Source organism: Equus przewalskii, chromosome 17 (assembly GCF_037783145.1).
Source record: "Equus przewalskii isolate Varuska chromosome 17, EquPr2, whole genome shotgun sequence".
In the NCBI taxonomy this organism is placed as follows: Eukaryota; Metazoa; Chordata; class Mammalia; order Perissodactyla; family Equidae; genus Equus; species Equus przewalskii.
The window spans coordinates 72,268,772-72,282,820 of NC_091847.1; the positions used below are offsets into that span (position 1 = coordinate 72,268,772).

The 14,049-nt window shown below is 37.2% G+C and overlaps 1 protein-coding gene across 5 annotated transcripts in view; it reads right to left on the reverse strand.

The window, feature by feature from the left end:
• The window catches only part of SF3B1 (splicing factor 3b subunit 1), a 59,398-nt gene that overhangs the window by 16,258 nt on the left and 29,091 nt on the right, over nucleotides 1-14,049 (reverse strand). For 2 of the 5 annotated variants that reach the window (XR_011528500.1, XM_070580489.1), the window contains exons 3-7: nucleotides 8,057-8,223; nucleotides 6,316-6,420; nucleotides 5,804-5,918; nucleotides 3,910-3,989; nucleotides 2,616-2,786 (exon numbers count right to left, since the gene is read on the reverse strand). Coding sequence is in view for 2 of the 5 variants with exons in the window: in XM_070580489.1 (XP_070436590.1) it covers nucleotides 2,616-2,786; nucleotides 3,910-3,989; nucleotides 5,804-5,918; nucleotides 6,316-6,420; nucleotides 8,057-8,223 (638 nt within the window). In the remaining 3 variants the exon portion in view is untranslated. Of the gene's footprint in view, nucleotides 1-2,615; nucleotides 2,787-3,909; nucleotides 5,765-5,803; nucleotides 5,919-6,315; nucleotides 6,421-8,056; nucleotides 8,224-14,049 lie in introns of those variants that run through there. The other 3 variants (XR_011528502.1, XR_011528501.1, XM_008518171.2) reach the window with 3 other exon arrangements.

Genomic DNA, 14,049 nt, shown 5'->3' on the forward strand with positions numbered 1-14,049 from the left:
AAATCTTCTCACAAGTCAGCAAGCAAATGGGAAGTCCTCAGGAACTCTCTTAAACTAAATTATTTGGAAATTATGTATTAAGTTTAGTACTTCCCAATTCTGGATTTGGGAAAATACTGCCATGGTCTGACAGATTGTTCCTGATTTGTAAATAAATCTGCAGTAGTCAAGCCATGCTAGAGTCAATAGTGGGAACAGTACAGACGTCATGAAAAGTGGCTAGATTCTGAAGGTATTTAAAGGTGGGGCTAACTATGGATAGGATAGGGGGTAAGAGAACTAAGAAAGGAGTACAGGACGGCCCTGAAATGACTCCTAAGGGTTTGGTTTGAGCCAACAGACAGGGGAGTAGGGTGGAGAGGGGTGAATGAGTAGAGAAAATCAGTAATTTTATTTTAGAAATGTTGACTCAGAAACACTTACTAAACATTCAAGTAAACATGTCAGGTCCAAGGAACACAGAATTAGGGGGCAGATTTGTAAATCTGGGCATTGTCTGACAGAGATAGTATGCAAAGACAGGAATGAGATCCTACAGAGTGAGTTTAGATAGCAAAGAGGTCCAAGGACTGAGCCCTAGAAGACCACAAAGTCAAGCAAGCTGAGGAATATCCAGCAAACACGACTGAGGAACAGCAGCCAGTGAGGGATATTAAGAGAATCAAGAGAGGGGCCGGCCAGGTGGCGCAGTGGTTAAGCGCGCACGTTCTACTTCTCAGCAGCCCGGGATTCACCGGTTCAGATCCCAACTGCGGACATGGCACCCCTAGGCAAAAGCCATGCTGTGATAGGCGTCCTGTGTATAAAGCAGAGGAAGATGGGCACGGATGTTAGCTCAGGGCCAGTCTTCCTCAGCAAAAAGAGGAGGATTGGCAGTAGTTAGCTCAGGGCTAATCTTCCTCAAAAAAAAAAAAAAAAAAAGAGAATCAAGAGAGACTGAAGCTAAGAAAGAAAAGGGTATCAAGGAATGTCAAATGCTACTGATACGCTGGGTAATACGAGGACTGAGACTTGATCTTTGGATTTAGCAACAAGCAGGTCGAGTGATCTTGACAAGAGATGTTTTGGTGGAGTGGTGCAAGCGAAAGACTAGATAAGCCAAGAGAGCAAGTACAGACAACTGATTCAAAGCATGAGTTTTTGTGGCAAAAGGAGACAGAAATGGGATGGTAGCTGAAAGGAGATGTGAAAGTCAAAGGATGGTTTCCTGCAGTTTTTTGTTTGTTTTTCTTTAAAGATGAAAATGGGGGACCAGCCCCGTGGCCTAGTGGTAAAGTTCAGTGTGCTCTGTTTCAGCAGCCTGGGTTCAGTTTCCAGGCGCTGTGGACCTACACCACTCGTTGGCGGCCATGCTGTGGCAGTGACCTACATACAAAATAGAGGAAGACTGGCAAAGACGTTAGCTCAGGGCCAATCTTCCTCAGTAAAAAAAAAAAAAAAAAAAAGAAAGAAAGAAAAGAAAAGAAAACGGGTAACATGTTTTTATAGATGGTAATAACCTAGAGTACAGAGGAAAAACTGATGCTACATGAGTGCCCTTGACTAGTAAGAGGGCATGGGAAACAGCACAGAAGCGGAAGGGTTAGCTTTAGATGGTCAACCTGCACCAACCGTTCATATTTTAACAGAATGGAAAGCAGAGTAGATGAGAACAGACAGAGGCATACTGGTAAATTTCATAGAGGAAACATGCGTAAGTTTTTTTAATTTTTTCTATTTGGGGGAAAAACAGGAATCAAAGTCACCAACTAAAAAGGAAGCAGCTAGGGACGTATTACAGGTTTGACATAACATAAAGAAGTTCTCCGAGGGGAGGGAAGAGTTATCGCTTAAGGATTACAGAGTTTGCTTGAGGCGAAAGTTTTGGAAATAATTAGTGGTGATGGTCGTCCAACACTGTGAGTGTAATTAATGCCACTGAATTGTACACTCAGTGATGGTTAAAATGGTAAATTTTATGTTATACATAATTTACCAAAATAAAAAAATCCAAAAAACCCAAAGAAATTCTCAAAAACAGTAAACTGTCCAAGGAAATGCAGGAGTATTGCCCATGTGACACCTGTGGTCACAGGCTTAAATTATCCATCTAGAAAATGAGGAAGACCACTCACTATACTGTCCTCGACCTCCACAACGTGACATACTTACACATCTACCTTTATTATTCCAAAAGAAACATTCTTTCACTCCATGTTATGGACTGAACTGCCTCTCCCTCAAAGCCGTATGCTGAAGCCCTAACTCCCATGGTGCCTATTTGGAGACTGGGCCTTTCAGTGAAGTCAAGAGGTCACAGGGTAGGGCCCTTATCTCATAGGATTGATGTCCTTATAAGAAGAGAGGAGACACCAGAGCTCCCTTGCTCTCTCCACGCAAGCACAGAGAAAAGACCAAGTGAGGACACAGCAAGAAGGCGGCCATCTGCAAGCCAGAAAGGGACCTCTCACCAGACACCAACCCTGTTGTCACCCTGATCTTGGACTTTAAGCCTCCAGAACTGTGAGAAAATAAATGTCTGTTTAAGCTGCGCAGTTTCTGCTATCTTGTTATGTCAATGAGAGCAAACACACTTCATGAGATTAAAAATAGTCTAATAAAAAATAAGAAATTACCTCTGCTTGATCCCAACTTGATAGTTTTTTGGGAGTGGCACCAGGAGTCTGATCAGCTGTTTGATCCCAACGCCGTTTTCGTTTTGAGGGAGGCTGGGACGCTGCTCCTCCATTGACGACTTTTAGTTCCCCAGCTTTAGCTTTTTCTGCTAGTTGTTGCCTAATTTCTCTCTGAAAAACATTTGAATAAGTAGTGAACATCTTTAAAACATTTTCAATATCTTTTTATATCGTTAGTACAGTCATTTCTGGTTCATGTCATTTTATTCTTCACTCATTCTCCTTTCTATGCTACTGGTAGTCCCATTCCTTATTTTCCCTCTCTTTTTCGTATTTTCAGGGGGTTTTTTGGTGTGTGTGTGAGAGGAAGATTGGCCATGAGCTAACATCCATGCCAATCTTTCCTCTATTTTGTACATGGGTTGCTGACAAAGCATGGCTTGATGAGCAATGTAGGTCTGCACCCAGAATTGGAACCTGCGAACTTGGGTTGCCAAAGTGGACTGCGCTGAACTTTTACTACTAAGCCACAGGCAGGCCCCTATATTTTCAGTTTTATACAATGTCTTTCTGCACAACAGATGAGCAAGGACTGAATTTATAACATAGACCACCCTACTTTATACAGTTGGTGAAGTAAAATCTTCAGTCAACGGTAGAGAATCAAAATACTTTCAATGAAAAATAGTTTTATTTAAAACTCATACAGCAATTAAGACAAGGGAGCAAGATAGAAAAGTGGTAAAAAGTGACTATAACTATGTAAGTAACGTAGTCATAACAAACACATTTAATTTACGCCATGATTTTAAAGAAGGGATCCATTACCCCATTTAATCCATACAACAGACAAATCTATTATATATACACAATAAAGTTTGGAGGCTATTAAAACAAAATGGAGCAATCTGTAGGCCAATAGGAATTGTTCAGAATTCTCCACCCATATCCAAACTGAATCTTAGGGTAGAATTACAGGTTTTTCAAGGAATGATTTAACTATGACTTTTCCCTTAAACACTGGTTTCAGACACACACCACTATACATCCACTATAAGATAAGTATGTATATATACGTGGCTAAGGGACGAGGGACTAGAAAAGGATATAGAAATATGAAAAGTTTAATTTGGGAGGGGACAGAATTTTGATAAGGTTCTTTCTCAACTCAATTTTTATTAATACTATCAAAGTATTACTTCTACAAATAAAATAAAAAGGAAATAAAGTCTCTCAATCTCTACTTTCTTTACATTCTTTCACAACCATCAAAATATTAAGCAGGTTCACATACCTCTTCTTTAGTCAAATGCTGTTCTCGCATCACATCCATGTATGTCCTAGCATTCATTTTAGGATCAGGGGTCTTCCCTCCTGCAGAAAAGAACAGCAACAGGACAAGAGTACAATAAATAAAAGATAATTAGGTTCAAGTGATTTATCTGCCCTGCTCTAATATTACGTTATTCCATAATCATTTAATTTACTTTTTGATGGAAAACTTTAATAATTATACATCTTACTTTTTATTGAGTTTGCTGATCAATTTAACCTGTTTGAACACAAACATCTACAGCAGTTTAAAACAAATATTTTAATGCATATAAAAACAAAATGACAGCACAGTTTAGTCTTCAGAAGTGATGGGTTCCTGGGTTGCTAATCCGGAATACGTACACTTTCGTGCCTTTGTCTCCATCAGCAGTTCTGACTTCAAGCAGCAGAATAGAAGCCTAGAAAATTATCTCTTTACCATTAGTAACACTTTGGAAAGATATTTATATTCAAAACATTACCTGTTGCAAGCTGTTAAAATCCTGACTACAAATAACTATGACTAGGTAAGTTCTTCATACAATGTTTTAAAACAGTTATAGTTCAGAAAATCTGATTTTTAAAAATATACCTATAATCTTATTCTGATGTCACGTTACTAAAAAGGGCTTCATGCTTTTTAAGTTTCGTTGACCCAGAAACATATTTTTACTTTCTTAGAAAGTATAAATTACAACTGGAAATATATTACTTGAAATATATTACTTCTACCAGTTATTATGATGCACACAGAAGAAAAGTGGTGTACAAAGAGATGTGTTAGTCTCTTGGTTAAAGTTTCAGTATTTGCTTTTCAAACTTCAAAATATCTTAAAGAAGCCCAAACAGTATATAACACGATTCACAGAGGCACACTAGTTTTAGAAATGTGATAATTAGCTATACAAAGTAGTATAGCATCATAATTTAGGAAAAAATAATAAAATTCTAAGACATTTCCTATGCTGAAGATCATGCCCAATTGGTAGTGTCATTCTTTCTGACACTAGCTCTGATAAGACTTCCTTTGGAATACTTTTTCACCATAATCTAGAGAGGATGTGTTGAACTGCACCCTTAAGAATGCAGACAGGACTGGCATATAGCAGTACTGCTGTAGGAAAGAAATTAAGGACAGTTAGTATGGGCCTGTGAATTCTGACATACATGTTTAAATCAATTACAATTATGCAAGTAAAAAAAAGAATATCCCTACTAATTCATGCAGGCTGAAAGTCTAACTTGTAAACCTGCAGCAGAATCTAATTTTAAGAAACAGGCACCTAATTTTGATTTTGAAACTCACTCACCTGAGGAAAGCTTCCATCAGGCTCACTATGCCCCTAAAATTAGCAAAACAGACTCCAACTATTAAAAATATCAAAGTCTTTGTATACATACTTTTGTCTTAACTTTATGCTTAAAGCAAAGTAGGTGCGTTTACTAAACTATATTTAGAGCAATATGGGGGGAGCTCTAATGTGAGAAACAGTTTCTCAAAAGTAACAATCCTAAAAATCTAGGATTTGGAATGGAAACTTTCAATAATTTGAAAGCATTTTGAGCAGAAAAACACATTTGTTCAAAGTATAGAAAGCGTACCCAAAACAAAAGTAAAAGAAAAACCTTTAAACCCTTTGCGTTTCTATGGCATTGGCTCATTATTTTCTTGTCCTTCTACCTGGAAAGAAAACTTGCATTATAAAGATGAAGAATATGGCATCTGTGACTTCAACCAAATCTATACAAATCTATAAGGGGGATTTTAAAAAAGAAAAGCAAATTCAGAAGCATGCCAAAAAAAATCAAAGGGCTAAAGACAACTTAATACAAATAAATTTCTGAATACTTATAGAAAAGTGGGAAACAATTACCATCTGCAAAAGGATCAAGACGCTCTGGGGAAATTATCATGGTCCGTCTGTGCTTTTTGTATTCATCTTCACGGTCTGCAATCTTTGGAGGTCGGTGCTCGGCAAATGGATCATACTGAGAAAAGATATGTCTCACTTAATACTCACTTTATTAAATAACCAGAGTATGATAAACAAAAACCAGAACATTATAAAACATGTAAAAATGTTTAATAAATGCCTACCTACTGATAAAAAAATATGCTCTATCATTTTATAGATAAATGTTAATATGAAAAGATAAGGTATGTGTAAATGAGACAATATGCATGTCCACATTTCCATAGTTTAAGTATTTATGAAATGATTACCTTTATAAAATAAACTATTATTTCTAATTCTCTCAAATCGACTCTCCTCAAAACATTCTAATAACTTGATTCCTAAAATATGAGAACTTCCATGGGAATTGAGACATTGAGTTTTCTTTCACTGAATAAACTCTGGCTTTAATAAAAAAAGAAAAAAGTCACCTGTTCTGTTGACTGTGGTATATCATTGAGCAATGCCACAGGGGCATGATATCCCGGCTTCTTCTGACCAAGCAAACTTGTAGATGATGAGTAGTCATCGTCATCCTGCAATGAAACGCCCCCAAAAAGCCACAAACAAAACATCAGAACTTAAAAACTAGAAAGAATAAAGATTCTACATGAAATCAAAAGACTTACTGACAGTGTGACTGATGTCTAAATCCTTGTTCGTAAAACTTATAAATACTTGGGTTTTCTTTTCAACTCAAAAAGCTATTAAAGACATTAAATTTAGTTCTCTTCATTCTTTTAAAAATATTAAACAATGCTTTCTGTGGAAGTTAATTAAAATAAAGTAGGTACAGACTAGAAAAACCTGAGCATTTTGTTTTCTCACAGAAGGCATGATGAAATTTGTTTTTCAAAGTTGGAAACTACAAACAGATTATTCAGAGGTCTCCAGTTTCCTTGTTTTCCTAACTCATGGTTTTTTAACATGATTTAATCACAGAAACAAAGAATATGTAATTAATTTTAAATGTATTTGCTTTGTTAGTAGCATGTCTTAACACAATACTGTTGGTGTTACTTTACTAGTATAAAATGTGCAACGGTGGGTAACTCACAAGAAGATCTTAATACCTCATTTATTTTATTTAAAAATGAGGGCTGGCTCCATGGCCGAATGGTTAGGTTCACGTGCTCTGCTGCAGCGGCCCAGGATTTCACCAGTTCTAATCCTGGGCGCAGACATGGCACCGCTCATCAAGCCATGCTGACGCGGTGTTCCACATGCCAGAACTAGAATGACCCACAACTAAAAATACACAACTATGTACCGGGGGGCTTTGGAGAGAAAAAGGAAAAAAATAAAATCTGTAAAAAAAATTAATAATAACTTCCCCTCAGTTTCTGGAACATATAGCTGTCAATGTCTCCTACCATTACGGGATGATAATGCAAAACAGAAGTCTGATTGGCTCCTAGAAATTTTACCTTCGGGACTTTGTAATTTTTCTTTTTTGTTTTCTTTAAAAAGTGCCAACTACAAAATAAAATGTGGCTTGAATTTCATAAAAATAAAGTTTGATAATCTGTATATCTGTTTTATCTGTTGATAAAAACAGATTTATCTGTTGATAAAATGTTTGTTACTGAATCACACTAAAATGCATAGCTATTTCACCAAATTTGGATGTGTGGGATGGTCTGACAAAATACAAGACGTGGAATATATAAGAAACACTTTGAGGGATGTGTTTCAAAATGAGGTGACCATCCTCCAGAGTAACTGGCACAAAAATCCCACTAATATCAGGAACAAGAAACACTGCATTCATATTAAGGTGCCAAAGGGGAAAAAACATCATCAAGAACAAGTGAGAAATCAAAAGTCACAAGGACAGATGACATTACAATGAAGTCACTTCTCACATGGACTACTACAGATAGAGCTCCAAAGGTGACACCAGGAGTTACTGTACAATGGTTAATGATTTGCAGGTGCTTTGCTGGATAAACAAACTAGCTTTAACATAAAGATTCAGAACTGAGCACTTCCAGAAGCTTCTGAACTTCAGAGAGGAAGGACACCTTCAACAGCTTTATCCTCCAAAAGAAAGATCTCCCAGTCTCCAAAATGTCTCGCCAGATTAAATCAGATGACTCAAACACAAAATTCCTCTGTATCTCTTGCTCTCCATCAAAAAAATACTCGATTCTTGAATACTTTGTAACTTACGTCTTCAAGTTCAGTAGCAGCAATTGATGTCACATATCCAGCAAATCTGCTGTCACTTCCACCATAAATTTCCTGGTCATAATAACCTGTAGAATCAAGGCCCACTCCTTGAGCTTCATCAAGGGCTGCCTTCTTGCCTTGAATTTCTCGAATCTGTGCTTCAATATCTGTAAGAAAGTTAATACAGACTTTCTTAATTTCATTTTCCAAACAGCACTCAAAACAATGCATTTCTCTATTAGGTATTATCAAAATACTCTTCTAAATACAGAAACTTCAGAATAATTATACCATACACAGAGTTAGTAGAACTATACCAAGTACTGATTTTTAATATATTTAATACATTCTCCACCTCAACAGACAATGCTCAGGTACAGAAGAGATGCTTATATTTCATCAACTGCAAATTACTCTTACTTTCAGAGTGGGTTACTGAAGTTTATTAAATTGTTGTTGAATTCTAAATCTTTCCCCAACTGAAAAAATACTGTCAATGTTGATTAGGGACCAAGAACAACACTCAACATTAGTTAAACTCAACACTACTAGAAACATAAAAACAACAGTACTATGGAGAGTGGTTCTCAAACTTGAATGTGCAACAAATCATCTATGGATTTTGTTAAAATGCAGTAAGCCCGGATCAAACCCAAGTTTCTGCGTTCCTAACAAGCTCACAGGTGATGTCCTAAACATCTAAGATCACACTCTGAATAGTAAAATAATACAGGATAAAATCTAAATTCTTTACCACGGAATTCAGAGTCCTACACAATTTAGTGGCAACCATCATCACATTAGTTTTAATAAGAGTCTGAGCTCTGGCATCAAAATGTCTGCCTTCAAATCAAGGCCCTTTCTCTACTAATTAATACGTTATTTAATTTACGGGTCTCAGTTTCCTAAACTATAAAGTTTTTTTTAAGGATTAAATGAGACAATGAACATGAAACACTTCAAGCACTCAATGAATAAATGAACTCTTGCCATCTCTCACCCTCCAAAGCACTATGTTCTACTGACATTTACAAGACACACACTTGGTGAAGGACATATGAACTCTTCTCAAGTGCTTCCCAAACTTCCGTCCAATTTTGAATTTAGAATTTTTCCAAGACTAAATAAAAATTTTAAAAGTACAACAATGAACACTCACATGCTCTTCACCTATATTCATCAACTGTTTCTGTACGTAAGAGATAAAGCAAATGTACGTACATAAGTTTTCTAAACCATTTAAAATCCCTAACATCTCAGCATGTTATTTCTAAATCTAGGACATTCTCCTGTGTAAGGACAACAGCACTAACATGCTCAGAAATTAAACCTTGATACAATATCATCTAATATATTATCCAGCTTCAAATCTCCCCAACTGTCCAAGTAACATCCTTTATAGATGTTCCCTTTTTGACTCATGATCCAATCAAGAACCAGGCATTGTATTTAGTTGTCATGTTTCTTTAATCTCTTTCAAATAAAGGCTAGTCTTCCAACTTTTTTTTAGTGTTTCTTAACACCAGGTAACAGGCGTTTACCTGTCTGTACCTGTGTACCACAGGTTTGTAGTTTACATTACAAACTAATGTTTCATTTTAATAATCTGAATAATACGTAAGTGTGTAAAGAAACAAAGAGTTTCTATTGCCAGTGATTTCTGTGGCCCAACAAATAGATGTTTCGATTCTCGCCAGCTCATTACCTTCAACTGAACTAAACCCTTTGACCAGGTACTTTAAAACGCTCATTTACGGGGGCTGGCCCTGCGGCCGTGTGGTTAAGTGCTGCGCTCTGCTTCAGTGGCCCAGGGTTTGGCTGGTTCGGATCCTGGGCGTGGACATGGCACTGCTCATCAAGCCGTGTTGAGGCGGCATCCCACATAGCACAACCAGAGGGACCTATAGCTAAAATATACAACTATGTACCAGGGGTCTTTCGGAAGAAGAAGAAGAAAACAAAGAAGATTGGCAACAGATGTTAGCTCAGGTGCCAATCTTTAAAAAAAAAAAAAAAAGCTCATTTACTAGTTTGCAAGGACCAAAAGGAAAAGATTCAAATGGCATAACGCAAATACCCAACCTCTAGTCCCAGCTAAGTGAGAAAACCCTAATGCGTCAAGATGAGTGTGGTTTAAAGCAGAAAATGTAATAACATTGTCCAGTCCAAGGCACAGCAGGAATGTCTGGTAAGAGCAGGAGGAAGTCTCAGAAACTTAAAATAATGGAGAGGTTCACTACTGAACTTAGCAGCCCCAGTTTGTAACCAGATCTCAAAATAATTCTAGTGTGTCACAGCACTACCATCCCCATAGTTAGTACTTTTTACTGCATTGCTCCCTCAAAACTGTTAGAGCAGCCCAAGCAGCGAGGGGCCTCTACCATTATTAATCACAGAAAGAAACACCCTCATTGAGCTGGGTGCTTCATTTTATTATTCTACTTGTTTATGTTTAAAGCATTATTTTTTTGAAGTTTTAAATCCATATTTGCTCCCCTACCCCACCCCTCTTTTTCCTGGAATACCGAAGAAACTTTTCTTTCAGTGGTTAGCAAGATTGGCTAAAGGGTGAGTGTAGATTCATTCTTCCTTTTTTTTCCTTTCTGAACATTTTCATTTCTGAAATGCTTGACACTTCTTTTAAAAACCACTAGGTGCATGTACCACTTTTAAGTAAATAAGTTCTTTTTCAGGACCACAAATGCTACTGCCATCAGGATCCAGGCAGGAAACACAAACGGCTGAATCACGCCAGACAAATAGTCTGAAATCTTCCCTTTACAGCATCACTGTATTCTACTGACCACCTACACTGAAAGCACCTGTTAGGAGAACAGACTCCTAGGCCTCAGAAACACCAAGTCAGAATGTTCACTTTAAGAGCCCAGGTTTCTGCATTATTAACAAATACCCCCAGGAAACTGGTACTTAGCCCTTCACCGCTCCATTTCCAGACCCGGCCCATCCTTACCAAAATTTCCAACTTAGAAGATCACTATACTTTTTTCTAGGTCGTATACAACTAAAAAACAGGAAAGCGGTATCGACTCACAATAATTGTCATACTATACATATCATTGTGCGGCTTGATTTCCCCCCACTTAATATATCACAAACAACTTTCTTATTTTCCTTCTAAAGAATTTTTCCACTCTTAAGTTGTCAGCGGCCAGTCCTTTATTTGGATAACACATTCAATTCAGGAGCTACCTTCATATACTGAATTTTACCTATTGATTTCACGTACTTATTGATTAGCAACAGTTTTCTACCTATGAATGTACTGAATTGAATTGGTGTTTGTATAAAGCTTATGTATATCATGACTGGATTCCTATTAAACAAAAATTTAGCAACAAAATTACCTAGCTCAAGGTCTTCTGGGGCTAGGCAGCTATTTGTAGTGAACTAATTCTGAGAGGAGTTCACTACTAAATTTCTACACACTGTATAATTCAATGTTTCTGTATCTGCTTGAAACTACGGACAAAAAGTCCAAAAAGCTAGTTGGTTTTGTTTATGCATTGTAAACTGCAGCACATTTACACAAACATGTTATCCACAAAATTAAGACAACAGATCCCATGAAACTCAGCAGTTTGTTATGCAAGAATAAATAAAAACTAGAAAATTCAGTAATTATTTCTTAACAAACTATGTGCCAAAATACCAAAGCACTCAAATGCTTATGAACAAATATATCATAACATTCATAAATAAGGTAACTTTGTGATGTTTCATTTCCAAAATAAATAAAACCTGTGGAATAAACACGGCAAAATATTAAGAGCTGGTAAAGCTGGGCAACGGTTTACACTGTGTTCTTTATATTTTTTCCTACACTTTTCTACAAGTTATACTATTTCATAATAAAAAGGCAACATTCTATCTGTGGAAATCATTAAAAGTAATTTTCCATATTTTTATCCGCTCCATCCACGCCAGCAGTTTTGTAAAATTCCAGTTTCAAATTTTATAAACATTTTACATCTCTGGGAAAGACAAAAATGCTATCTCTAACTCCTTATTTTCAAAGCTCTCTAACACTAAACTATAGCTACTGATATGTAGGTCTTCATGTACTTTCTTAAACACGAACTGACTAAAGATGAGCAAATAGATAATTTCTGACAACAAATGATCAACACATAAGATTTACTGGCAAGTATGAAAAAGAAATGAGAGGGAACATACCAAAAAGAATAGCTAGAAGTGCAAAATATTAAAGACGAGGAAGCAGAGAAAGGAGGACATGATATATGTTAACCTCTCCTTATTTCAATTATGACCAACAAGAACAAATTCTCGGATCCTGCCTAATCCTTTTCCAATTTAGACTCCCTGTAGTTTGATATTTAAATGGACGATAAAAGAAAAATGGATACAGTCTGCTAGGAACTGGACAAGAAGAGACAAGGATCTCCTAGCGGCCACATAGTACAACTGCCAAGAGCTGGCAGTCTTTAATCCATCTGAATCCATAAATATTCCAGTCTTCATGTTGTGTGTATCAAAAGTTTGTGCCTTTTTATTATCAAGTAGTATTCCATTGTTCTACAGTGTGTTTATTCTCTATCTGAGTGGCATTCAGGTTGTCTGCAGTTTGCAGAGGCTACAAATAAGGTTGCTGTAAACATCTGTGTACAAGTTTTTGTGTGAACATGGGTTTTAATACCATATGGAGAAATACCTGGGAGTAGGATTGCTGAGTCTTAACAGTAAATGTTATTTAATTTTTTAAGAAACTTAGAACGTCCGTTTGGTGGATTTACTTATACAAGTTTAAAGGCAGAAGAGAGTTGAATTATTCTGAACAAGACAGCAAGAAAAATTCTGAGAGATGAAACGGGAGAGAGAGATTAAGAGAACAAGTAAAATGAAAAAAAGCTGGGATAAGTGAGATTAGTAATTCCAATTTTATGGTGTTAAAGAAAAGGGTATCAGGAGGCAGAAATACCTAATATGAATTTCTAAATTACCTGACTTTCTAGATGAAGGCCTTCTGTTCCCCACCCAAGCTGACCTGACCTGACCCACATCTCCAGTAAAACCTGTGAAGGGAAGGGGCATATATGGTAGGACTCTTGGTTACCGATGCTGAATATTTAAAAAGACAGCAGGGTGGCTAGCCACAGGGGCAAGTGGTTAAGTTCACATGCTCTGCTTTGGTGGCCCAGGATGCGGACTTAGCACCGCTCATCAAGCCATGGAGAGGCATGCAGCATTCCACATAGCACAACCAGAAGGATCTACAAGTAGAATATACAACCATGTACTGGGAGGCTTTGGAAGAAGAAAAAAAGAAAGAAGAAGATTGGCAACAGATGTTAGCTCAGGCGCCAATCTAGAAAAGAAAACAAACAAAAAGACAGCAGAAATTCTCTATTTTGACAATAGATTCGGAATCCTAAAATTCAAGTTAGGGGTAGTCCTTCAAATCTCCAGTTTATGCCAGGAAGTGGTTAAAAAAAAGTCTTAGATAAGAAATCAAAGTACTAGTTAAGTATCAGACCTGTATTTACCAGAGCACCTGCAAGAGTCTCACTAAAGGAGGAGCCTTGAGGGTAAATTGTCAACAATGAGGTTTTTCTTAAGTTGGTATTCCTATTTTAAGGTACATGTTATCAGTAGGACTCACACAAAAAAGTATTTCAGGTAGCAGTTAAGCTTGTTGGAAAACTGTGAGAAGCACATTCACTGCCATTAAAATTATACTGGGAGGGCACCTGAATTTGCAAGTCCTCTGTTGGATTTCCTTGCCATGGCTAGCCCAACCTAAACCTGAGGTATGATTTCAGAACTGTGCTCTTCTTGGAGCTTCCCTTGCTTGCGGGCCTCCTGACAATCTTGATGGCAGCAGTAGCGGTGGGAGAGTCTAAGAGGAAGTCCTGGGTGTTTTTATTGCCCTCTCCCCCTTTCCCTCCAGACCGGAGGGAAACTACAGGACACGGGTGCTGCAACAAATGAACTGCAAGGAAAAAGAAAAAGAGATG